We start from the raw sequence: 27,395 nt of genomic DNA, 5'->3' as shown, positions 1-27,395 counted from the left end.
TTGAGAGAAAAACCAATTAAGCAGTTAAAACAAAAAGTTTATTCAATCTTATACATGTGCTTGGACAATAGCTACCTAACCTACGTAACGTATGTATAACGAGTCATACCTATGTAAATAATTTAAGAAATATATATATTCAATACATCTTATATTTAAATGCTATGCGACCACGTTCCAAGGCTTGCCGTTCCTCGTTATTGTAGGTTTTACCTGTAAACGAATTACATAATTAAAATACACAGGTGTAAAATTTGCGTGTAATTTTCTTTAAAATGGGTATTAACATCACTCATTATAGATAGCAATTATATCGTCTGGTTGCAAACGGCTTAGAAAGATACGTCTTCATTTAAAATGAATTATTATCATTCTACACTTAGGCATTAAGGGATCTTTTCTCCCAGTGTCTCATAGTTCATAGGTTGACGAATTAAAGTTACTTTTATTTACGTGGGTCGATGAATTATGGTATGGCTGGTATCCGTCCCATCCATCCAATTTTAAAAATTGGATGGATGTCCCTCTAGTCCTTTTGATTAGCCATCCACAAACATGCGACCAGTAACCCACCTGTTTCGTTATTTCGTCTTCACAAGCCATCCTTATTCGCGCGCATGTCGCCGGTGTCTCCAGCACAAACTCGGGGGACACGCCGGCGTCCACTCGAGCTGACCGGATAGCTTCCTTGATTGCGAAGAAAACTGATGCGGCGAGGAATAGTGGAGGCTCGCCCACAGCCTGGAAAATTCAGTGATCATCATCCAGTAGGTACGGCTATTGAAATATATCTTGTGATGCTGGTGCATTTTTTAACCCGCTTCAAAAATAAGATGAGAGTGATGGGAGAGGGTTAAGACTATCATGTTTTATTACGCAGGTGATGATGGTGTATTTTTTAACCCGGTTCATAATTTTAATACGGTTAGGTATAGGTATCGTGTTTTATTGCGTAGGTAAAATAGCGACTGACATTATATTATGCGGACGGCGAATTGAACGTACGTTTGAGTAGGTACGTCTCTACTTGACCAGATTAGCGTCGCGAAGAATATCCATGTCACAATAACATAAACGTTTGCTCGGACAAAAACATTGCTGTGATGGTAGATGAAACTTGTGCTTAGAATAGGGGGTATTACTGCAATGTTCTGCCGCCAGAGTGCAGCACTAGCGCCTATAGTAAACCATAGAGTAACTTATACATACTGTGTGTTTTTTGACAAGTTTTAACCGACAAGGCGGTTTGTTAACAAGAGCCTACCGGGAAACGCGAATTCGAAATTTAGTAATCTGACTCTTTATCGCTCGAATATGCAAGAGTGATAGAGAGGTTAGATAATGAAACTTCGATGTTTTTGTTTCGCGGTAGACCCCCAGATTGTGATGGATTGTGGTAGTGGCGCCCCCTACGCAGAGTTTCACGTAATATTCCCTATTGACTATTCATAATTATATACCTACATTGCAGCGTCAAATCAGAGACATAGGTTGAAAATCACGCATCACGCATTTGTATAAAGATGGCGTTGACTAAGTACATATTCGACATGTATTCGACGCATGATCAATTTGTTTGTTCTTTTACTCACCTTTGAAGAATAGACGGCGCGGGGATTAGGTGCTCCTTTTAACATTGAAACATTGAATGTTTTCGGTATATCGGAAAACCCAGGTATTTTATAAGCACCCGGACCACGAGATAGTAATTCACCAGTAGGTGAAAACACCATTTCCTCTATCGTGTAGTATCCATAGCCCTGTGTGAATGCCCCCTCAATTTGACCTATGTCAATTGCAGGGTTTAAACTTTCGCCTAAATCCATAACAATATCAGTTCTGAGCACAGTGTGATCCCCCGTCAAGCAATCCACCAGAACTTCTGAGCATGCTGCTCCATAAGTGAAGTATTCAAAAAGATTGCCAGTATTTGTTTCGGGGTTGTATTCGATTTTTGGTACTACGTAAAAACCTGTAGCTGACAAATGGACCCTGTCAAAATAGGCCGACATGACCCACTCCTCCCATGTTCCAGTGGGATCCTTGGTTCTGTACGGCTCCAACCTTTTCGTTAGAGCAGTGCACGCATCAACAACTGCCATTCCATATATATCAGAACTCATGCTAGCCGCTGTCGGTGAACTGTTTGGAATAGTATTGGTGGCCATTTCGCTAATGTGAATTTTGCTGATATCGACTTCTAGAACTCTGGATGCAACTTGAATCATTTTTGTAAATAAACCTTGTCCCATTTCGATACCTCCGATAGATATAAGAACCGATCCATCTGTATATATTAAAACCAACGCACCTCCTTGCATAAGGAGGTTTCCTTGAAATGATATTCCGTATTTCGTGGGTAATATTGAAATCCCCTTCTTCTTCCATCTGTTACACCTGTAAATAAATGATGGGGCATTAAAGGCAAGAACATTGAATTAATTGTAATTCTAAGAAGTAAACAATATTTGATACACACCTATTAAATTCTTCAACACTTTTTTTTCTTTCCCAATAGTTTGAAGTTTCAATGCATTCTTTCCAACATCTGGAAATAGTGCAATATGTAAGGCACTGGTTAAAATGTGTTAGATGACCTTCTCTGTAAAGATTTAGATCTGCAATTTCTTCATAGTCCTTGCCGAGGGCTGCAGCCACGTCTCTTATCAATGTCTCTGTAGCAAACATCGCTTGTGGACCCCCAAATCCCCTAAAAGCTGTATTTGAGGGCATATTGGTTTTGCAAAGGTATCCTTCAACGTCTATGTTTGGTATGAAGTAACAATTATCTAAGTGCATGACTATTCTCTCCATCATCTGTAAATAGAAATAAAAGAACCTGTTTCATTTCGATTCTCTTTATTTAAGAGAATAGTGGACGACCGTTTATCCATACAAACTTAGTCCTCATTTTTCTCTCTAGTTAGATTATTATGTTCTGTTTTTTTTTTTGTTACACCAATTCATGTATATTTACCAGAGCTGGGCCTGTTTTAATATAACATTTATATAAGCCTATTGAGGGACTCGATAAATTTAAGTAAGATTTTAAATAACTTACAGAACAGGATATGTCCATTGAATTTCCTGCGTTTGCATAAATCTGAAATTTAGCAGCTGTAATTCTTCCGTCATTATCAAACGTCGCCTGATATTTGATCAAACATGGGTGTCTGTAACCTGTAGCTTGCATATCTTCATCTCTATCCAGAACAGCTCTAACTGGCTTCTTCAATTTATAACTGGCTATTGCCACGGGTATAGCGAGTATAGTTGCTCGAGTTTCCTTGCCACCAAAACCACCTCCTAACCTTTTTACTTTCGAAACAACTTTATTATTGGGTATACCAAGAGCTTGTGATGCCAGGTGCTAGAAACATAATTAAAGTTTATTAGGACTTAATAATTGAAAATGTTTATTTAATTTCGTTTCAATAACTAACTGTCAACTAGGCACTTACTCCGATTTCAGCAGGATTTTGCGTAGAAGAAATAATTTCTAACTCATCTTCTCTCCTTATGGCAAATGCAGACATCGTTTCTAAATAGAAGTGTTCTTGTGCGCCACTTCTTACATGGCCTCCAATTATTCTGTTAGGCTTTGTGTTTTTAAAAACATCGACAACATCTCCTTTTTTGAGTACCCGTGGACTTGAAAAGTATGACTTGTAAGCAATCGCATCTTCAATGGTCACAATGACTGGATTAAGAGCGTTGTAAGTAACGCTGACTAAATCTTTTCCCTTCCTTGCGGCACTTTCAGATTTTGCAATCACAGCGCCAACAACACAGGACCGACTTGTCACCACTTTTGAGGCAAATATCTCTTCATCTTTAAATATTGGACCTAATTTGTTACGATTTTCTTCTAAATCTAATGCTGACAAAAAAGCCACTACCCCAGGGACTAACAGTGCTTTACTTGTATCTATCGACACAATTTCCGCGTGAGTTTTCGTACTGAAAACTAACGTCAAAAAAAGTTCATCTTCATAATGTGGAATATCATCACAGTACAAAGCTTCACCGCAGGCTTGCTTGTAAGCAGACATATGTGGCACAGGTTTGCCTACACTATCCGATATCTTTCTGTTATTGTCATTTATTTCAAAATACTGCGCACTGTTCCATGATATTGACTCTTCAGTGGCAGCACTTAAATACTGCGGAGGTATAGTGGTACCATTGTATTTTTGTATTTTACTATATACGTCGATATAAAATCTAAAAAATAAACTTAAACAAAGCGATTTTCTGTATTCTGCCATTCCACCAGGCACCGAAACGTCTAACTCAAACTCTTGTAACAGATTTTCGAAAACAACATTTAACATATTTTGATTCCAACGTAGGTTTTGCATTGCCTTTGATGTTTTAGCTGCACATTTAGTAGTCGGTCCCATTCCACCGTAACATAGTGTGGCTTCTTCCACTACAATACTGTTATCTTTAAATGTTATATTAAAAGCCGCTGTGACTATAGATATATCGTCTTCCTTCCTTTTAGCTTGTTTATATGCTTTGAAGAATTGTGATTCTTTCGTGAATGGAATTTCAATGGACATAAGTATTTCTTGGTCTTCTATTTCAGTCTTCCGATATCCTTTGAAAAAAGATTCGTTCATTACTACTTGCCTATGTCCTTTATCCATACTGTACACGTTCAAAACAGCATTTGATGCCATCAATATAGGGTTTAAATCCGATATGGGACTCGCAGTTATGATATTACCTGCAAGTGATGCGACATTACGAACTTGATTGCCGGCAAACCAGTGAAGCATGTCTGTAATGGCTTCAAAAATATTACATCTCCCAGGATTTTTTGTAGCGACGTCCCGAAGGAACTTTTCTATTTCCGTCAATGTAGTAGAGGAACCGATTTCAACACCTTTATTCGTCACAGAACAAAAATTCATTTCTGTTATCAGAGATGGAGAAAGTAAAATTGGGTAAAAAATTTTCTTAAATTTCATTTCTACTCCTATCTCCGTGTTCCCTCCTACTATTTTGCTATGTGGATAATATTTCTTTATAGACAAAACGTCATGTAAATTTTGTGGCCGGAGCCACAGTACGCTTTCGCCTTTAAAACACAGATATTCTTTTTGATACGTCGTATTAATTTTCAGCTCTGGCGGAAATATTGGTTCTTGTGTAGGATCATAAGGCTGAAAAGATGATTTGTCGTATAGCATTGATTTTTCTTCATTCGTTTTCTTATTTCTACAGCACTCTTCTCCCATCATACAGCTATCACCTTTATTACCATTCGCGTACTGTGTTTCCCAGGCTTCGACGAAAGTTTTAAATCCTTCAATAATTGGTCTGTATCCGGTGCATCTGCAGAGGTTACCTTGAAGTGCACTTTCGATGTCTTTTTCTTGTATTTTGGTTTTGTTTCTTAATAAAGCGTACATGGACATAACGATGCCGGGGGTGCAGAATCCGCACTGTGATCCGTGAGACTTTGCTATCCGTTCCTGTACGGCGTGAAGCTTTTCTTGACTAGAACCAATTCCTTCAACCGTCGTTACAGCTAATCCGTGCATTGCGCACACGGGTGTCAAGCACGCGTTTACAGCAATATGTCTGTTGAACTTTGTTAAGAAACTATTGATGTACAAGAATTACAAGTCAAACAATTATATTTTTATTTTAACAATTAGATACCTAAATATTATAAATTGTTTGTAATCTTACACAAATCGATCTAGTCCCACAGTAAGCTCAATAAGGCTTGTGTTATGGGTACTAGATGACGATATATATGTATAATATTAAGTATGAATATATTTGCCATTACCAGCGGGCTCAGCTCGGTTCCATTTTTATCGACTATCACTATGCGCGACCCTTTCGCACTTACATACTTGTTAGAACGTGACAGGCATGGTGACAAGGGATAAAAACGCGACCGTGCTAAGCCGCCAGGATTCGAACCCGGGATCTCCTGCTTCGTATGCAGGGTCACTACCACTACCGACTAGCTAGGCTAGGTACATATGTAGGTTATTATTATTACAATACAATACAAATATTCTTAACTGCTCACATATATCAAAAGAAACATTGCATATAAATTACTATGGTAGACAACAGGCGGCCTTATCGCTAAAGAGCGGTCTCTTCCAGACAACCTTATATGATATTATTTTGTTGTTTTTTCTTTTTTCAATTGTTCAGTGTTTAAAAAGGATACTTGATGTTGTCATCCCGTGCGTTGTACTGGGAGACCATAACAGTGCAGGCGCCGCAGCCGCCCTCCCCGCAGCCGTACTTGGTGCCCGTGAGCCGGAGCTTCCGCCGCAGATACCATAGAAGCGTCCATTCCGGATCCGGAGCGGGCTCCGTTACCTGGATCAGTACAAGACGATCAATTTATAACGATGCCAGAAACTAAAGCTTTTTCTTCTCTGCCTTCACCTGTTAAGCAATTTTTGCGAAGCAGTTTAATTGACACCGATCGATTGATTGAAAATTGAAAGGAGTGGTTAAATTATTGCCGTAATTTCAAGTCTAGTTTCATTTCATGGGATACCTTCCATTTTTTACAGAAGTGATTTTATTAAGTGTGCCTACATGTAGGAAATACCTCTGCATAGGAGCTGGCGACTGTAGTAGGGTGTCATGTCATGTCATAGCAGGCTATCAAAATAACCCATCAATAACATTACATGTAAAGAAAACACCCATGCTTAATAATGTGAGCTGTTAGACCTCGCGAACCCCCATAGCTCAGCCATTAAATAAAAATACCGAATACTGTATCGACAAAAAAAACCGGGCAAGTGCGAGTCGGACTCGCGCACGAAGGGTTCCGTACCATAATGCAAAAAAAAAAACAAAAAAAAAGCAAAAAAAAAAACGGTCACCCATCCAAATACTGACCACTCCCGACGTTGCTTAACTTTGGTCAAAAATCACGTTTGTTGTATGGGAGCCCCATTTAAATCTTTATTTTATTCTGTTTTTAGTATTTGTTGTTATAGCGGCAACAGAAATACATCATCTGTGAAAATTTCAACTGTCTAGCTATCACGGTTCGTGAGATACAGCCTGGTGACAGACGGACGGACGGACGGACGGACGGACGGACGGACGGACGGACGGACAGCGAAGTCTTAGTAATAGGGTCCCGTTTTACCCTTTGGGTACGGAACCCTAAAAAGATATTTAAGGCCCCGTAGGTTCGTGTTCTTCTCTCATTCTCACTGAGAGTAAGCGTGAGTTAAATGGGTGTGGGTGTGCGTGCTCGCCGGGACCGCGGAAATCATGTTTTTGAATTTTAATTTGTTGTAAGTTTAAAAAAAGAAAAAGTAATCACTGAGTTCCCATTAAAAATAAATAATATCCTTTATATGTACTTAACAAGCAAAAGGGAGTAGGTACCATTGCAGTTGGTACCTACTTTTACTAAGAAGGGAAGATTTTTTGCAAAAACTTACCTACAAACGACTCAACCGATCATGTTCGCTATAATTTTCATTGAAAATATTTACTAAGCTTTAAGCTTGCATTTTTTTCATAATTTTAGGACCCATGGTTCAAAAATTAGAGTGGGCACAATCTGTTTTTTCTTTCGGAGCGAATATTTCCGAAAATATTCTCTTTATCGAAAAATTGTTTTTAAAGACCGCTATTTATTTTGAAAGACCTATCCAACGACACCCCATATAAACCCCATATAGGGTTAAAGCGGGAAAAAACCTTCTTTTTGTAGGGGAGGAAGTAGGGGACGTAACCAAAAAACATTTTTTGACATTTTTAGTTTACCATTTTATGTATCCATGTCAAATTGCAGCTTTCTATCACTAACGATAACGGAGCAAAGCCGCGGACGGACTGACAGACGGACACGGCAAAGCGGTGCCGTACCTACAATTTTAAGAATACCTACCTACCTATGGTACCTACGTAGTACCTCATATTGAACAAAACCTTGACAAAACTAAGCGCCACTTGCACCATTCTACTAACCCCGGGTTAACCGGTTAAACCTAGAGTTACCATGGTTACCAGTACATTTTGACACTATAAGTTAACAGTTTAACCGCTTAACCTCGGATTAGTGGGATGGAGCAAGCGGCCCTTAGTCGTTATATCTCAGGTTTTACCCCAACATACCTAATTTACTTAAATTCTCAGATAACGCCTTTCGAATAACACCGTATCAGTTTACGCGTAGGTAAGGTAGGTTATTGTATGCCTATATCTCGCGGTGGTCTACATAACTTCCGACAAAGTATTATGTTAACATGACCTACAAAGAAGTCATATTTTTACGTCAAAAGTATCATGCACCTTTTGCTATATGTACCTACAGTCAGCAAAACTGTTAGCTTAGATTTTAGGTACCATTTTTGTAAGCGGGGGTAATGCTAATCGTTTTGCTGACTGAACTTAATTTAACAAAAAAAAATATGCAAGGTTTATAGTAATAGTAGTAGTAAAACTCTTTATTGTACAAAAAACAAAACAGGAAAAATAACATTCGTCATTAGTACAAAGGCGAATTTATCCCTTTAAGGGATCTCTTCCAGCTAACCTTTCAGCAATTGAGAGAGAAATGGAGACGGTAGACATCTGTACTGTATCAACGGCGCAAAAAAAGCAAAGAAAACAAAAAAATAAACGAAAAAACACATCACATCACATCTGCACTGTGTTCCAGAAATTATTTAGCTCCTTACTCTAGATGTAAATCAACTGACTGATACATAGGTATTTCTGCCCTCCTAAGCTAATATTAAGGCCGTATTTTCAAAGAAAACTATATGCAAATACCGCTTTTTAGCTTAGGAGGGCAGATTTATGATCTCTACCTAATCCATACTAATTTATAAATGCGAAAGTGTGTCTGTCTGTTACCTCTTCACGCTTAAACTGCTTAACCGATTTTGATGATATTTGGTATGAAGATAGTTTGACGCCCGAGGAAAGACATAGGAAAGTTATTACCTAATCATAATCGTCATCCCATCACAAGCCAGTTTATAATAAAAATGGCAGAAGCAGATAGGTACTTAAGTGTAATTATTAATTAACAATGTATGTAGGTACCTACCTAACGTATTGCAAGAACAAAACATAAACATATACTTATAGGCACAGTCAGCATCAAAAGTAGCGGATAAGACTACCTACTAGAGCTCCCGATACACGTGTTACACGCTGACACGGGTACCCGTGTTCTTAAGCCCGCCGGGCTTAAGAACCCGAACTACACGAACCCGCCCGGATTCGGAAACGTTTACACGGGTACCCGTGTACACGGGTACACGGATACCCGAAAGAACGGATCTTATTTACCCGCCGGTTCGACCCATCACTCTCGTGTAGCGGAGATTCGTGCTATGAAGACATACGATTGAATATGTGGGAGGTTAGGAAGATTCAATTACCTACTTTGCAGTTTTACTGGATTGATTGGTAATGTCAATAATAGGTAGGTAAGTACACTTTGTTTCAATAATCATAATATTAAAATTAACAATATCTTAATAACCGTTGACTTCATTGATAGGTATTTCATTTTCTTAATTGATGTAGTTTTTTGATAATTAAAGTAAACCTAAATGATTATCTAATACAAAAGTACATAGTTATGCTTACTGAAACTATCACGAACGGAATATGTTATATTTTCCTTTAGCAAAATCGCATTTTGCTCACTGTTTTTAAGTAGCAAAGTACCCTTGTTCGAGCTGCTGAGGTGAAAAAACAATTAAATTGGTACAACACATATCAATCACATTGAACATCCGATAAAATAAAACTGCTAAACAATCGGAGCTCCTGAACCTGAACCTTTGTTTTATTTAAAACTTTATACATTACTTCAATCTCCGCTACACGCCAAGGACGGGTTAGGCCCGCGTGTATTTGGTCCGTTTCGCCGTGTACACGGGTACACGGGTACCCGGATACACGGATCTTAATTACACGTGTACCCGACTACACGTGTAGAACGGGTCAGAAAACCGTGTACGTGTAGTTCGGAAACGGGTACCGAACACGTGTACACGAAACCCGGACACGACCGCGAGCCCTACTACCTACGCGTCAACGTCAAAACTGTCAAAGGTATCTACCATTCTCAAACAGTGTATCATAAAGAGATATATCGCTCTGTGTAGAAACAATTAGATTGTAACAAATACTTTTAAACGCAACCTGGCAATCTATTTGGAAAAGTTATCTAGGGTGGAAGATACTTTTGGCGCGTTGTATCATCCGCTACTATTGACGTCGACTGTCCCGGCTGTACCGGCACAAACAAAATAAACAAGACTCACCTTCTTTCCATTCACGAAAAACACTAGAACAGTTTGCGCGTCCTTTGGAATCAACTTTTGTATCTCTTCCATACTGAGAACTAAATTCAAGGATCTGTAAACTGGGACATAACTGGTTAATACAGTTAATATCAAAACAATATAAGGGTGTATGTGTATACCATTAGAATGATCCGACCGTCTTGGACGACCTTCCTCGATTGACTGACTCGACTCGACTAGACTTGAGACTTGGTTCAAATATTATACTTATAATAAAGAAGTTAGCTCTTTCGATTACTCAATACAATGTAAGGATTGATTAATTATTAATCGACTTAAGGCAGACAGACATTAGTTAATGAACATTAATGTTATTAGCTATCAGTAAATACCTACGGGTAACATGCATTACTGCATTGCATCTGTTTAGTTAGTGTATCGGACAAGTTGATAATTATCTTGTGTTAATAAGTTAGTATACCTATACCCGCTTAGATAGCTCTTTTATTAAGGATCGCTACGCGTAAATATACTGGAGACAATATAATAGATAGTACCATTGAAATTTGAAAGATGTATTAGGTAGGTATTTTTCAAAAATGTTGTTGAGCTTCACTGAGAAAGGATTTGTGAAATTAAACTCCAACGCGACATCGGGTTAATTACCTTTTCGCAATTACATTGCAGTTCGCAAGTGTATTGTACATACATTTAACAACGTTTTACAGTAGGTACATGGCGCTTTAAATTATCGACATACGCACGTATAGTGCTAGTTATCGCACTAGAGCGGTAAATTAATTAGTACCATATGTACTGTAATCTTACTGTAATAGCACATTACGATATTATAAGTGCGAAAAGTAGGAAATCCGCAACGAGTGGCGATAAATTGAAACACGACCGAAGGGAGTGTTTTAAATCGACACGACTGGCGAATTACCTTTTCGCTGTTTGATTGTTTGACATAGGCACGTCACGTAGTGTCGTTATATAATCCCGCCCTAGGGCAGTAAAGTAGCACCATATGTACTGTAATAGCACATTACGATTACGATACAAGTGTAATTGTAACATGCTAGGTAGGTAATTATTAGAGATGCACCGGATATTCGGTTACTATTCGGTATCCGGCCATGATTTTAATATCCGGCCGGATACCGGATATTAACCTACTATCCGGCCGGATACCGGATAATAACATTGCTTGATTTCGAAGTAAACTAATTTGGATTTAAGAAACAGTAATCGTACTTGTGTATTATTTTAAAACAATTTAAACATTCCACTGACTTGCACGCGCACTCATTTCGAACCTAGAAATGTGTCCGCGCGAACGTTCACTAGTAAACAGGTCAGACCTGCAGAATGCGCACCTGAAAAACCGAAATGTAGGTATAGTTCCGCTGGCCGGATATTCGGCGGCCTGATACCGGATATTCGGTCGAAGGTCAGGCCGAATATCCGGTATCCGGCCAAACAACTATCCGTTGCATCTCTAGTAATTATCGCACTAGTGCGGTAAAGTAGCACAATATGTAGGTAACTGTGTTTTTTGTCCACTTGCCGCCACTGAAACTCGAGTGCCAACTCGAGTGACGTGTGAATTGGATCCACGTGCTAAGCGCCTTACTTAACACTAACTACCCTAACTACACACAACTATGTGGCTTGCCTTGCCATTCCATGTTTTACCTGTATTGTGTAATATGTATATACATAGGCAGGGTAATTCACCAGTAACTGGCCACTGTTAGTAATTGGCCACCCTAAACTAAAAATGAATTCTATTCACCTATAAACAGAATTCATTTTAGTATAAGGTTTCAATAACTGGCCAGCCTTCAACCGCTACTAAAATGAATTCTGTTTATAGGTGAATAGAATTCATTTTTAGTTTAGGGTGGCCAATTACTAACAGTGGCCAGTTACTGGCGAATTACCCTATGTATAATTAGATTTTTAAGATGTCAAAATGAATTGAAAAAGTAACTTTCAGAGAACTTAAAAATTCTAACTGCATCAGCTGTTGTAAAGTCTAACCCGCTTCTGCAAACAAACTAACTCTGCAGGGAGGGTCTGGTAAGGGCTGTCTGCAGCTGTGTCAGTGCAAACACATAAAAAAAAAGGAACATATTATTTTATTTATTTACATATACTTACACTGAATGTAATATAAGAGCTATACTTAATATGCATTACTAATCTAAATGAAATAATTTACACTTGATTGTTATTGGTAAACTATGCTGACTTTAGAACACCTTTTTGCTCTAATTCTCTTTCTACTGCAGTGCCCTCATACATAATTTTATCTTTCAGAGCATCCTGCAAGAGTTGAGCATCAAACCTCTGTTTGGACCATTGATATCTACAATATGACCAGTATAATAATGTGGACATAGCAAATGTTCCCACTCCAACATGTTGTGATAGCATTGGTTTTGAAGTTTTTATAAATGAAGCTAGCCCCATGCCCACTCCTGAAGCTATGCCGTAGAGGAAGCTCTCCCTGAAGCAAGGAATTTTGGATACATCTCGACCCATTATCATGAGGCCCTGAAAATATAAATTGTTTCATAAGATTCTTACCGCTAAAAGAATAAGTCGTATTTTAGTTTAAAAGACAGATTGCTTGCCTCTAGTACTTATTATCTTGCTTTGTCGTTTTTGACCTAAACAAGGTAAATTCTTTATACATTTTTGTATAAGTGTTCATAAATTCAAGCTTTGCTTAGTTTGGGGCTAGGTTTGATCTGTGTAAGATGTCCCCTAATATTTATTTATTTATTTGTAAAAACTTTAATATTAATTTTTAAAATGTACTTGTGAGTTAACATAACCCAAAATATTCAAATGACAAATCTAAATTAAAATGAAGATTTTCAAGTTACTATAGAGTAGTTCGAGTTCATATAAAATATTTATGTACAGGCTAAGGTTATGTGTTAGGGCCAATGCATTTATAATTGATAAAAATGATCCAAATAGATCATTGTATGCCCGAAAATTTTCAGCCCACCTAATACTACAAAATATTATCCTATATCAGCTTTAAAATACCTACAGATATATATTTTTATTCTAATGAATTTAAGTACTTACGCACTTTAAGATTGAAATAAATCTATATACACTTCTCAATACGACACTTACCGGCTTTTCTTCGGGATCATCTTCAAGCATACTTTTTACAACTGTATCCATATTTGTAGATGTAGATTAATAAATAATATAATGGTAATTTGCCTTTATCAGATAATTACAATTGTGTTTCAAAAATAAATATCAATAAAATTCTAATCAAATTTTTAATGTCAATATTGACATAATTGACAGTTGCAGAAGTTAAAGAAGCGTTCAAGAAAACTACAAATCTATAGACGACCGCACCGGACCGCGATTTTGGTGCGGTCCGGCGCACGTTCGATCGTGTATAGCCCGCTCCACAATTCGCAAATCTGCGATCTCGACCAAGGCCCCAACGTTTTCTATTCACTTTGACGGCGCAGCAACTAGTATCACTTGTCTCTCCTCGCTCTTTTAAAAATGCCATTTGTCAAAAAAGGACAACCATACTGTTGACAAGATGAACTTCAAATCAAAGTGTTGCCTTTTTTGGTGCATCCAGGCTGTGTATGTGTGCGTAAAAATGTGTATGTGTGCTCTTTTAGGGATGTGAAAATTCGATTTTAATCATGTTATATATCGATAAACGCTACACAGCTGAACGAAATACTATTAATTGAAGCTTCAATATCTTCGTTAAACATAAACATAATTGAAATGCTAATGAATAATAAATATATCAGAATATAATAAAATAATTCAATTATTGCGGAACACATATTTTAGTAGGTATTTATGTATTTTAATTAAATATCTGAACTTTCCCTTGGTTCCTGCTGGAGCGTGACGATAAAATTGTGATCTGATAACCACAATAAAGAATAAAAGCGTTTTTGTACATTTTAGGTATCGTTAAACCTTTAGCCCCCTCCAGACTATGCGCGTGAATCGCGGGCGAAGCCGCGAACGCGAGTGTGGAGTCGTGTTCGCTGTCTGCGAAAATCGACTGTGGAGGAGGCTTTTTGAAGTAAAATTAAAATTGCAAGAAATGGCGATAGTTTATCGACATGGCTATAGCAACGTGGTTCCACATTGTTAATCGTACACATGAATCTAGGATATACCTGGATCTGGCATGAGTGGTGGGGGTAACTGACAGAACGGGATAGTCTTATGTATCTTTCAGTAGGAGTAGCAGCGAAAGAGCTATTATTGTTTGTCCTTGTCACAGTCTCACATTTTATTTGTTCCCCACCTTTTTTTTGTATGGATAATGGTGGGCAACAAATGAATTCGACCAATCACAGTGTCGCATTTGCGTATGTTTTGTCCCTCATGGAGGCACGCGTATACCACTTCTATACAATCCTACCTTCTATGATCGTACACTAATCAAAAGTGGTCCCAGTGACAGCTCGCTCAGACGTAATCTTTAAGTATATTAATATCTATGGGAGTGAGCTTACCATAGATTTAATATATAGAGATCCCGTCTCAGCGAGCTGTCACTGTTGCCACTTTTGTTTAGTGTACGATTAACAATGAGGCCCACCTTGCTGTAGCCATGTCGATAAAGTCATATCGATAAACTATCGTCATTTTTTGCAATTTTAATTTTACTTCAAAGGTTTAACGATACCTAAAATGAACAAAAACGCTTTTATTCTTTATTGTGGTTATCAGATCACAATTTTATCGTCACGCCCCAGCAGGGAACCAAGGGAAAGTGCAGATATTTAATTAAAATACATAAATACCTACTAAAATATGTGTTTCGCAATAATTGAATTACTATATTACATTATAATATATTAATTATCCATTAGCATTTCAATTATGTTTATGTTTAACGAAGATATTGAAGCTTCAATTAATCGCTATTTCGTTCCGCTGTGTAGCGTTTATCGACTTTTCACATCCCTAAAAGAGCATACATATACGCACAAACTACTAAGAAGATACTACGTATCAGACAAACGTCTGGCCTACTTGTGGTTTAGTCGTTAAGTATCTGTGGTCAGTACAACTCGATACTGACGTTTGTTTTTTTTTTAATGCAAGTGGCGGGAATAATCAAGGAATTTGAATTCTACGCTTCCCACAGCGCGGGAATTTCAAAATTATATTTTACCATAATTTCATAAAAAGGTTATTTTAATAGGGAAAGTTATTTCAGTTTATCCAGAATCTTCCCAGATAAACTGAAATAACCTTTTAAATGAAAGCACAATGTAATATTTGTTATCATTTATTCCTAAACCTTTTTTTATATTTCCTGTAAGCCTGTGCTTGCATAAGAGGCAAGTTTTTAATATTCAATCTTGACACATCGGTGCCTTTTAAAATTTTATTTATTGTATTACACCAGTTAAAAATACTTAGTGTTAGTGATACAGAAATGAATGTCTGCTTAGCCAAATCACGGTGAATTTCGCATTTGATAAAATCAAAAGAATATTTGGACAATAAAATTTGAGTAATTTGTTTTTTTATGTTTGATTTATGCGCGTTGTGTTCCAAATATTCATTTGATTGTTCGACAATGTTGCCAAAAAACCTCACAGCATGCTCCGAGGGATAGGTCAATTTATTTTTTTTAATTACATTATACTCTCTCTTAGATATCCATTTATGGATATCTGTTTCTTCTGTTGTTAAATCTTTTTCACAGTTTTTGCAAGCAAGTATCTTCAGTACTTTTCTAGTGACCCATCCCGCGGTATATGCCCGTGAGTGTACATCTAGACGCTCCCGTGTGGCTTGAACCAATAGTTGTTCTGCGCCGTTCTCACGATCGTTGGAGGTCGAAAATGAGGAAGGCGCAGAATCAACCGATATGGCAGTATTCTCGTCCATTGTACTGGTTTCTTCGGTGTGCGAAAACAATGATTGAATTTTAATAACTTGCTCAGCACAGTCTTCTTCACAATTGTAAGTGTTTTCATGAAATTTGATAAAATTTGTTATAAGTAATGACTTAAATGTGCACTCAAAGGCGTGGCAGGTCGGGTCATTATTTCTGGCATTGTATGCCCGTACTCTTCCAAAGAAGTTTTTGATCGCGTCAGAATTAAAATACCGCGGGCGCATTATCTTTATGTTTTTATCTTTCATGACCTGCCACAGCCTTTGAAAACTTTTTAACGTCGTCACCCAATTTCTTAAACTCGGGACTGTGGTCATTTTGCCATTATGATCGAGTAGTTTCATATTTTCGACGACTGGTATGGCCTTCGCCCAGAAGACGTGATGTTCAGAATTGTCTGTAACAGCAGTCCGTAATTTCTTCCCCTTGGTGTGCTTGTGGTGGGTGCTGGCACCGTTGACGCTGTCAAAGAGGTCGTCGAGGAACGCCACCAGCTCCGCCGTGTTGGCCAACGTCGCGCTCACCGGTGTGCCGTCCGCGTAGTGCGCTGGAAAATGTTATAAATATCGTTATGAAACTGTACAGCAAATTCTCTTTTATGATAAAGTCTGTTCAGAAATAGAAGAGTCGTGGAATGTATTGGGCCCAATACATCGACGAGCACAGACTCTACAGTCTATTGTTACGACCGTGATGCTCACATTTGAAGTCTTTTGTAAGTGGATAATCTTTAAAATTTGATGAGCTGATTTGGAGCTTATGTAAGAAATATCCCTTAATATTAATAATAATAAACATTTGGGGACAATATCGTTTTTAGAAAAAAGGTCAAACAATCTTGACATGTCTTGGAAAAACACTTTTGAAAAATAAGTCACGGCAAATATGTAACAATTATGAATCATATACAATTATTTAGATTATTTTGCTTTCATAATAGTTACTGATTTTTAAAAAGAGTTTTTAGGGTTCCGTACCCAAAGGGTAAAAACGGGACCCTATTACTAAGACTCCGCTGTCCGTCCGTCCATCCGTCCGTCTGTCACCAGGCTGTATCTCATGAACCGTGATAGCTAGGCAGTTGAAATTTTCACAGATGATGTATTTCTGTTGCAGCTATAACAACAAATACTAAAAAGTACGGAACCCTCGATGGGCGAGTCCGACTCGCACTTGTCCGGTTTTTCAATTAAGACACGTCAAGATCTCGTAGACTTTTTCTAATGCTAAAATAAAAAAACGAACTATAAGTAAAGCTTATACTAGGGGGCTATTCATAAATTACGTCATTTCAAATTAGGGGGGGGGGGGTCTGGACATCGGATGACGGTAGCATGAAGTAGGAGGAAATGGGGTCATTTGAAGCATGATTTTTGGATGATTATAGGGGGGGGGGGGGTCCAAAATCGTCAAAAATCGATGACGTCATTTATGGACAGCCCCAAGGGCGCTCGGCGACGATATACATAAAATAAAATATATACTTAGATAAATAAAAAAACCGGGCAAGTGCGAGTCGGACTCGCCCACCGAGGGTTCCGTACTTTTTAGTATTTGTTGTTATAGCGACAACAGAAATACATCATCTGTGAATATTTTAACTGCCTAGCTATCACGGTTCATGAGATACAGCTTGGTGACAGACGGACGGACGGACAGCGGAGTCTTAGTAATAGGGTCCCGTTTTTACGCTTTGGGTACGGAACCCTAAAAACATTCATGATCATGACTCAGGTACAAATATTCGCGATAAACACACAAATAAATGCCCGTACCGGGAATCGAACCCGGGACTACTGACTAGGCTAGGAGGCCATACACTTACACGTACGTTCATTACCAATGTCTTTTAGATGAAGGTAAACATCGTGAAGCAACCGCACAAGACCCAATAAATCTGCTTAGTATAAAATTAATGAAGTACCGGGGACATTGATAGACATTATTATTTGATTACATGTACTCACAAAATGAAGCTGTGTAGGATAAAGCTCCTGCCATGGTTTGACTGAAAACACGTACACAGTTTTTCACCTGAAACACGACAATAATAAATATAGATATCTATCGTCCTGTCGATCGGGTTTAAAAATTTGCTTAGTCCCTTATATAAACAATTATACCTTCATTTTCTTAATTTTCTCCGGGAGTATGTGCTCGTCGTTGAGCTTGTGCAGCAGGCGAGCTTGCGCGACGCGCGTGGCCGCAGTCGGTGCGGTACACGTCCACCAAGTCCTGCCACTTCGACACTTTGCCCTCCATTACAATATTCTTCGTCAAGAAGTTATTCCTGACTCCTTTAATCAAATGTGGCGGGTCATACAGCACACTAAGGGTTTGGCCATTTAAGTGTATAGTGTCATCTGAAAAATATACAAAAAAAATACATATATGATATAAATAATACAACCTAAAGTTACTGATTTATCGACCTTAATGTAAAACGTTTTATACTGTTTGGTACGAATTTTAAATTGTGAAATTACAACATTAATTTTGGTTTGATAAATCAGCGCAATTTCAAGTGAAGAAGCACAAGCTGGTCTGCGTAGAACTACATAATGAATTTCAAAACCGTTCTGTCATAGGAGTTTCATCCACACATATAATCTTCATAAAATTAAATAGAGTTGGACAAAGATAAGTAAGCAACGATTTTGATAGCACACGCAGTGCAAGGGTTATTAAAAAAAAATTAAACGTCGTACGTCTCTAAAATTATGACGTACCTATAAATAACACTTGCACTGCGTGTGCTATCAAAATCGTTGCAGACTTGACTTGGTCTAACTCAACACAAATAAAATTTCGTAAGAAACTAGAAATAAATAGTTTTTTTTTCTAAGAAATTAAGATATGTACGAGATATTTACCGGTCTCCTGGCCTGCTATGATTTGTGATCTTCTAGTGTCCTCTTGAAGGCTTTTGAAGGCGCTTTGAAACGAAGTCCCCTGGTCGCTTATCAAAGCGATAGGCTGGAGCCCCGTCTCGCACACGGCCGCCACTATCTCCTTGATGATGGCCTTCATCTGCGGACCCGACGCGGCACCTTCGGAGAAGTGATACGCCATCGGTTGTTGCCACTTATGAACCGCGCCTTTAATCATAAATGCTAGAGCGTGGTCGGCCAAGTGGTTGGTCTTCTCAGACAATTCAACGAATCCATTAATATTGTCGTGTTTCCGTGAGTAATGGACGCCAGCCTCCAACTTCATCTCATCAAATATTATGGAACACATTCTTTTGGCCTCATTCCATTTGCAGACCTGAGAATAAAACAAATGTTAATTTCAATGTTAGGCCTTGCTCATTTTAGCGTCGTCCAGGGGCCCGTTTCTCAATAGCTTGTAACTTTTATTACAAGCGGAAGTCACTTTTTTACAGCTTTTGTTAGAAGTGGACTTCCACTTGTATTACAAGTTACAAGCTTTTGAGAAACGGGCCCCTGGTTGCATCTTAAAGCAGCCTAGGGTTGAATTTGATAACATAATCCTACTAATAGGAGCAGGCACTAGTTTTTCGTATTATGTTCGTATATTTCGTACTTTAGCCCCAGGAAACTCACAGGCACGAGCTGCAGTGCATGGTTTATTTCTAATGTTTGAAAATACAGTAAATTCATCGCTTGCTTTTATTTATCCCTTTTACAATAAAATACTTGATACCTCATAAAATAATGAATAAGTAGATGGCTCTTATTGATACGTACCTCTTGTTTAATGACATTAAAGACTTGAGTATTAATGCCAGCTTCAATGTTTACGTTTAATAACAACTTATTAAGTGTCGTTTTGCATGGCAGGATGAATATTCTCTGCAAGAATCTGTAGCATTTTGGGCTTTGCTTCATAATTGAAAGTGCGATAACTTTTTCCTCTAGGCTAAACCTTCTGCCTTTTTTACTCGTAGTACAGAGTTTAATCTGCATCCACAGAAATTTTCTTGCCACAGAGTTCATTCCTGCCACTAATTGTTTGAATGAAGCCTCTTTTGACAACTTAGAGGCCATCTTGGCTCGTCTGAAGTAGTCCACTTGTTTTTTGGCTTTTTTGTAGTGTTTGTACAACGCCTCGCACTCTGGCGACAGTTGATCGGCGTGAGATACAACTCGAAGTCGCTTGCGACATGCCCATTTCGGAGTCCGTTCCTTTCTCGTGTTCTGTTCTTGAACACCCGACGCCCGTGCGAGTTCTGTAAATAAAATTAATTTTACTGTACGAGTTCATTTTAATTGGGATAGAGCCCGAGATATACGGGCGAGCAAGAATATATAATAAAGAAAAAGAATATGCCTTTAAGATGCAATAACCCATTTAATCTATAATAGTACCCAGTCATCTTACTCAATAAACTAAATTCACGCTCATATTTATTGCCTTCATATTGTTTTCAATTACAAATGAGTATAGTAAATTCTTCGATTACCGCGATAGTTACTCATAAAATAAAACTATTTTGTCCAACGCTGTAAAACTTCTGTTCGGAACGACGGTATGTATTTTGAATTCATTTTGCGCGATATAATCGGTAAAAAGTTTTGTTATGGCTCCTCTACACGATGGGCCAGCGCCGGCCACTCCAAGGGACGCAGCCATATGGTAGAATGAGATAGCAATATCACTTGCTCCCTCTAACGCATAAATGCGTCCCTTGGAGTGGCCGGCGCTGGCCCATCGTGTAGAGGAGCCATTAAATGAGAATAGTATGAAGAAGTAATATGTGCCTTGGATTTAAACTTTAAGCATACTCGTATTATTAATTATTATGATATTGTTACCTGGATTTACCGCAGTTGACTCAACTGACGGCCCTGGAGCAGTGATGTACGCCTGATCATCGCAGATCATGGAAGAGGAGTCGACAACTGAAATTTATTTTTAAAAATGTTTTAATTAAGTTAGGTAAACACGAGCCTATTATCGCTAATATTGAAGACACTTGTGATAAACAATAGCCAATTAAATATATACCTGCAATTACAATTTAGGGATCAAACTGCATGTAGGAAGCATGCAAAAAAAAATATTTAAAACCATTTTCTAAAATCAAATATTAAAATATGTATATAAAACCTTTTCGTAATATGTAGTAACATTCGTTACATGTCACACATGGTAAGACGTACGATTTTCAGTCCGTAGCACGGATAATATATATTTCTTACACAAACTCTTAAGAAATTCATTTGTATGGACCCCGTACAAATGAGTTTCTTGGAATTTGTGTAATAAATATTTACATTTGATCATCATAATCTTCCTCGCGTTGTCCCGGCATTTTTTGCCACGGCTCATGGGAGCCTGGGGTCCGCTTGGCAACTAATCCCGAGAATTGGCGTAGGCATTAATTTTACGAAAGCGACTGCCATCTGGGGCCTATACCACGAAACTTTACAAGTGTACAATTCGACAATATTGTTAAATTGTAAACAAAAATACGTACCACAGTCATTTTACATATGTCACATGTACAATTCTACAATTTACTAATATTTTGCATTTGAGGACCGTAACACAAAACAGAGGGTATGTCAAGATAACATACATAATTGTGACAAATGTAAAATTATATTTATTACAATTTAGTTTTTAGACAAATATGTAATAATATAGTGACATACGTAGAATTGTATTTATTACAATTTGACAAATATGTATTAATATTCCTCACTTAGTTTATGTTGAGAGTATTTCATTTTTATCGTTAAAAATACCTTACGAGCATAAATAGTATATCTTTTTACGTTGTCATTAAAATCGGCTGAAAATGTTTATGCAAAACAAAATTACAGTTTTATGCTTTCGCTGTACGTCCTATGACGCCTAAGGCCTCAGTTACACTTGTAAGTTTTACTTACGTAAGTAGGGACACGGCTATACTACAGAATGAGAGATGAATATCGTTATCTCATTCTAACAAATAGATTTGTCCCTACTTACGTAAGTAAAACTTACAAGTGTAACTCAGGCCTAACAACTAATTCTTCTTCGCTACTACTATCACTGGTACTGAAAATATTAACGAAACAAAAAGTACTGCGGTAGAATGGATCTACAATCATTGTATTATGCTCTTGCAGCTCTTCACACACGCCGAGAGAATTGTCAACTTTTATTTACATTTCCACATATATGTATGGTTCTTCTACAATTAGTTGTAACACAAATCTTTTACGTACAATTGTCAATTACAAAGTTGTCAAATTTTCCGGAAAATTGCTTGTAAATTGTAATATTTGGTGATACGCGTAATTGTAGATTTGTCGCGACAATTTACATATTTGTATAAATTTTCCATTACAATTTTGTCATTTGTAAATATTGTGATATGCCTAGTTGTACTAAATACATATTTGTAACTTGTCACTTGTAAATTGTAATTGTAAGTTTCGTGGTATAGGCCCCTGACTAGGGATTGCAATCCGGTCCGGCGGATCCGGTAATCCGGCCGGATCCGGCACATTTTAGAAGCTACCGGATCCGGTTGAAATCACCGGATCCGGACCGGATCCGGGAAAATAGAAAAAAAGACCGCACACAGCACCCACTGCGCGTTTTAAGTGAGATAAAGGCGACGGATAGAAGAAAGAAGTTAAACAGAATAAAGAACGAATGAAAAAATTCAAATTTGGTAAAATAAGAAGATATTTAATATGACGATGATTGAGAACAGAAGAGGATTTCCTCTTCTTTCATGTTAGTGGCACGAATCGGCACGATACGACGATTACTTAAATAATTAGAAGTAAACATTAAAGGATGGAGATGCCATGGAAGGTATTTGTAACGACCGGTCTGGCCTAGTGAGTAGTGACCATTCAGTGACCCTGCCTATGAACTATGAAGCCGATGGTCCTGGGTTTGAATACCGGTAAGGGCATTTATTTGTGTGATGAACACAGATATTTGTTCCTGAGTTATGAGTGTTTTCTACGTATATAAGCATGTATTTATCAATATACTATACGTATATATATCGTCGCCAAGTAGTACTACCTAGAGCTAGCTAGTACCCATATTACAAGCTTTGCTTGGTTTGGGGCTACGAGTAGGTCGATCTGTATAAAATTGTCCCCAAACATTTATTCATGTATTATTTATTTATTTAGGCTATAAAACTATTTTCACGGATATAAAATGAAAGCAAGATAATATTAGAATGCATTTCATACAATTTTGGTTAAAAGTAAAATATCTTGTTACTAGAATGGATGTCAGCGTTACAAATAATTCCATCAAAGAACAGTTACGAAAACTTGTCCTTTCAAGGAGTTCCATTTCCCATCCCATAATTATCCCATTAACAGGCTTTGGAATCTAATCAAATTTATATTTTTATTGTAAACGTATAAATTTGAGCAGAATGTGAGTGATTAAATATAATAAAAATAATAAATCATATTTTATTTTTAAATTGAGATTGACTATGTGACACTTTTTAATACTTAGATTTATTTTATTGTTAAAAAGTTATTTCTTATTAACTTCAAATTGTTGTTTTATGAATACATTTGTAAAAATACCCTTTGTTTCTCATATAACGCATAAAACTTGAAAAATATGCCATTTAATTAACTTTAATATCCTTATACCTAACCGGATCCGGTCCGGCCGGATTGAGGCCAAAATCCGGCCGGATCCGGCCGGATTGAAAATCAATCCGGTTTGCAATCCCTACCCCTGACCTTCCAACCCAGAGGGTAAACTAGGCCTTATTGGGATTAGTCCGGTTTCATCACGATGTTTTCCTTCACCGAAAAGCGACTAGTAAATATCAGATGATATTTCGTACATAAGTTCCGAAACTCATACGAGCCAGGGTTCGAACCCGCAACCTCCGGATTGAAAGTCGCACGCTCTTACCGCTAGGCCACCAGCGCTTCTACATTAATATTTACATTTGATATTCAATAAAATTACAACTGGCTTGTCGGTGAAGGAAAACATTGTTAGGAAATCGAACTCATTCGAATAAAGCTTATTAGCTTCTCCGCTACTAAAATTAGGTCGGTACTAGTGGACGTGTTGCTCTTAGTTACGAGAGAGATATATCGCGAAAAATATAGCCTGTCAAGATTTATGATGCACCTTTGTGTTATTGTTACCTGCATGTGATGAAATTTGCTTAACTGATGTGTCTGCTACCGTGATGCAGGATTGATCAGCGGAGACCGTAGAGGAGGCGTCCACTGAAAATAATTTTTAATATATATTTTTAAATACATGTTAGATAAATAAATATTTATTAGCATTTTTGTTAGACAGAAATTCAAACAGAACAGTCGGGATTCAAACCCAGAATCACCAGCTTCGTAAAGCAAGTCGACATTAGACTGGCTAGGCGTCCGTATATATTAATATATTCATTCCCTAAATCTTATACAGTTTCATCTAGTGCTAGATTCTAGCAGAATAAAAAGTTTTGTCGCCAGGTAACCAGGTATCTAAAGAACTAGAAAGATTGTAATATATGTACTGTACACTTGTACAGTACCCTCTTATAATGTTACAATATCTGGGCGACCGAGATTTGCTGGGAAAACATATAAAAACTCTCTAAAACGCGCATTTTCCCAGACATAAGACCTAGCTTGATTGATTTGTTGCCCCCCTTAACCCCTATCTAGCAAATTCCATCGAAATAGAGCCGTTTCCGAGATCCCCGAAATATATATATAAATAAATATACATGAATTGCTCGTTTAAAGGTATTAGATGTTATTTTAACCCTTGAAGCACTTATATATAAATAAATATTATAGGACAATGTTACTCAAATCGACCTAGTCCCACGGTAAGCTCAATAAGGCTTGTGTTGTGGGTAATAGACGACGATATATATAATATATAATTATATATAAATACTTATTTATACATAGAAAACAATACATAGAATATATGTACAGTCACCTGCAATAATATGTTACTCTTCGAAGGCCGCAAAAATATGTGACACACTCTTATGGCTCTACAAATAAGATCGTGTCAGATATTTTTGCGGCCTTCGAAGAGTAACATATTATTGCAGGTGACTGTACCTACATAGAAAATGAATGTAAATCAATAACAAATATTCATGTATAAAACACAAATAAATGCTTGTTGCATGCATTCATATAGTGCTTGTTGCTAGGCCTACATGAATAAAGTATATTTTGACTTTGACTTTTGAAGGTTTAGTAAAAAAAAGCAAGTCCAGCGTTAACCTATGAGGCACACAAGAAGGAGAAGAGCAAATATCCTTATATAGAGCAAATATCCTCATATTTAGACAAATGATTGTGCATTTATTAAATGAACTGTCACAAATTTATGATGGACTTTTTCTGCAATACTTGGCCTGCATAAGTGGACGTCTTGTTCTTAGATGCTAAAGCGAGAGAACCTTATTAGCCAGCCTCAGTCCTAAAAATGTAGCCCTTTAAGATCTGATTTACATTCATGTTATTGTTACCTGTTTGCGGTGGAGTTTGCTCAAATGACGGGTCCACAACCGCAATGGAAGCTTGATCTGCAGACGAGACGCGCTCTGAAAAAGATTTATATATTTTTTATTTTACAAATACACATATTATAGTAACTGTTTGTTTGCCAGTAGTATTTAATTTTGTGTATAAATGATGGATTAAAAAAGAGAATTCAATCTATTTATTGTGTAGTTACACAACAATTAGACAGGAACAACAAATTTATAGAAATAGACTGAGGGAGAGTAAATATTACTGGTACATACCTGAATTTAGATGAGATGCCTCAATCGACAGATCCGCAATAGGTGGCATGGATTCCAGTGAAACATCTGCTGAAAACATAAAATGGAACATAAATAAATTATTTTCCTAATTAAGTCATTATACTTATTATATATGTATATATTTCTTGCACCTATTACTATTTGATCTCTGTTTGACCCAAAGGTTAACTGGTAGAGAATGCCTTCTGGCATTAAGTTCGCCTTTTGTACAACTTTTACTGTGCAATAAAGTTTAAATAAAAAGTATGGGATAACTTTCCACAAATCATCCCAATCATCTATTAAGTTCAATAATAAAAAATAATATATATATAAAGTTGCTCAAGCAGATCTTGTCAGTAGAAAAAGGCGGCAAATTTGAAAATTGTAGGCGCGAAGGGATATCGTCTCATAGAAAATTTGAATTTCGCGCCTTTTTCTACTGACAAGATTTGCTTGACCATCTATATATAAGATATTTATAAGGCTTTAAATGAGAATTTTCTTGTGGATCACTGACTAATTAGATGACAATATTGACAATCCAAGTATATCAGCTGGTAAAAATATCAATAGGTCCTGTCCGATTACTAAGATTCAGTTCGCCATAGTATTACTATGGCGTACCTACTTGATCTTAGAAAAGCAGACATATTCATTACACAGAAATTTTCTTACCAAGATTCAAACACAATACAAGCTTTGCAGCCAGTATTAGGCCAAGAGTAAAAACAATGATGACCGTTAAAAAACTATTATGAGATGAGATATGTGATGATAAAGAGAAATTATAAAATTACCTGTATCTGGTACAGTTGTTATGTGTGACGGTACGAGTACAGCATCATTTGATTCATTCGTTGCGGCACTCATAGCATAGGTGTGGTCATAATGGCGTTTTCTTGCATAAGAGTGGTCAGAGTTTCCCATGCTTTCAAGTTCCATGGATCCTGATAAAATAAAGACCCATTACATATACATAATAAATCTAGTGGTACTAACAATAAGATAATAAAAATAAATACCATGCCTTAAAAATAATTAACATAAAATACAATATAGGTATATTTTTTCTGTTTGAAAAGGTATTCAATAAAAAAAAATACTTTTTTTAATACAATGATGTTAGTGAATGTTACATATAGGTATAATGATGTACAGATGTAGTGCATAATTATTTTGTATCATATTTTCACTGAAACATATGAACATGTCTTGCTATTTCAGTCAGTCTCGGTACAAAAAGTACTGATGTAGACTGAAGTAACATGACAAATACGAATGTTTCATACGTCTGTATCTATATAAGATTTAAGACCAATACTAAAAACTATAAAATATGACAAACATTAGTACACAGATTGACTAAGTCTCATGGTCTCAATAAGGCTTGTGTAGTGGAAACTTAGACAACAATAGATATATGTATAATAAACATTAATAAATA

General features: G+C 37.1%; 2 protein-coding genes across 2 annotated transcripts; both read right to left on the bottom strand.

The window, feature by feature from the left end:
* Positions 1 to 16: 16 nt before the first annotated feature.
* Positions 17 to 10,457, bottom strand: LOC134796863 (xanthine dehydrogenase-like). The gene is made up of 8 exons (XM_063769072.1): positions 10,299 to 10,457; positions 6,203 to 6,357; positions 3,462 to 5,592; positions 3,062 to 3,370; positions 2,480 to 2,817; positions 1,593 to 2,397; positions 574 to 741; positions 17 to 213 (listed from the first exon to the last, which is right to left on the bottom strand). The coding sequence occupies exons 1-8, from the start codon at positions 10,368 to 10,370 to the stop codon at positions 163 to 165; spliced, it is 4,029 nt and encodes a 1,342-aa protein (XP_063625142.1). The 5' UTR covers positions 10,371 to 10,457; the 3' UTR covers positions 17 to 162.
* A 1,976-nt stretch (positions 10,458 to 12,433) lies between these two features.
* Positions 12,434 to 13,591, bottom strand: LOC134801468 (cytochrome c oxidase assembly protein COX20, mitochondrial). Its single transcript, XM_063774107.1, has 2 exons — positions 13,437 to 13,591; positions 12,434 to 12,839 (listed from the first exon to the last, which is right to left on the bottom strand). The coding sequence occupies exons 1-2, from the start codon at positions 13,485 to 13,487 to the stop codon at positions 12,525 to 12,527; spliced, it is 366 nt and encodes a 121-aa protein (XP_063630177.1). The 5' UTR covers positions 13,488 to 13,591; the 3' UTR covers positions 12,434 to 12,524.
* Between the last annotated feature and the right edge of the window lie 13,804 nt (positions 13,592 to 27,395).

Source organism: Cydia splendana, chromosome 1 (assembly GCF_910591565.1).
Source record: "Cydia splendana chromosome 1, ilCydSple1.2, whole genome shotgun sequence".
Taxonomy (NCBI): domain Eukaryota; kingdom Metazoa; phylum Arthropoda; class Insecta; order Lepidoptera; family Tortricidae; genus Cydia; species Cydia splendana.
Note: the sequence above shows the minus strand (reverse complement) of the source record. Positions and strands in the feature narration are given on the sequence as shown.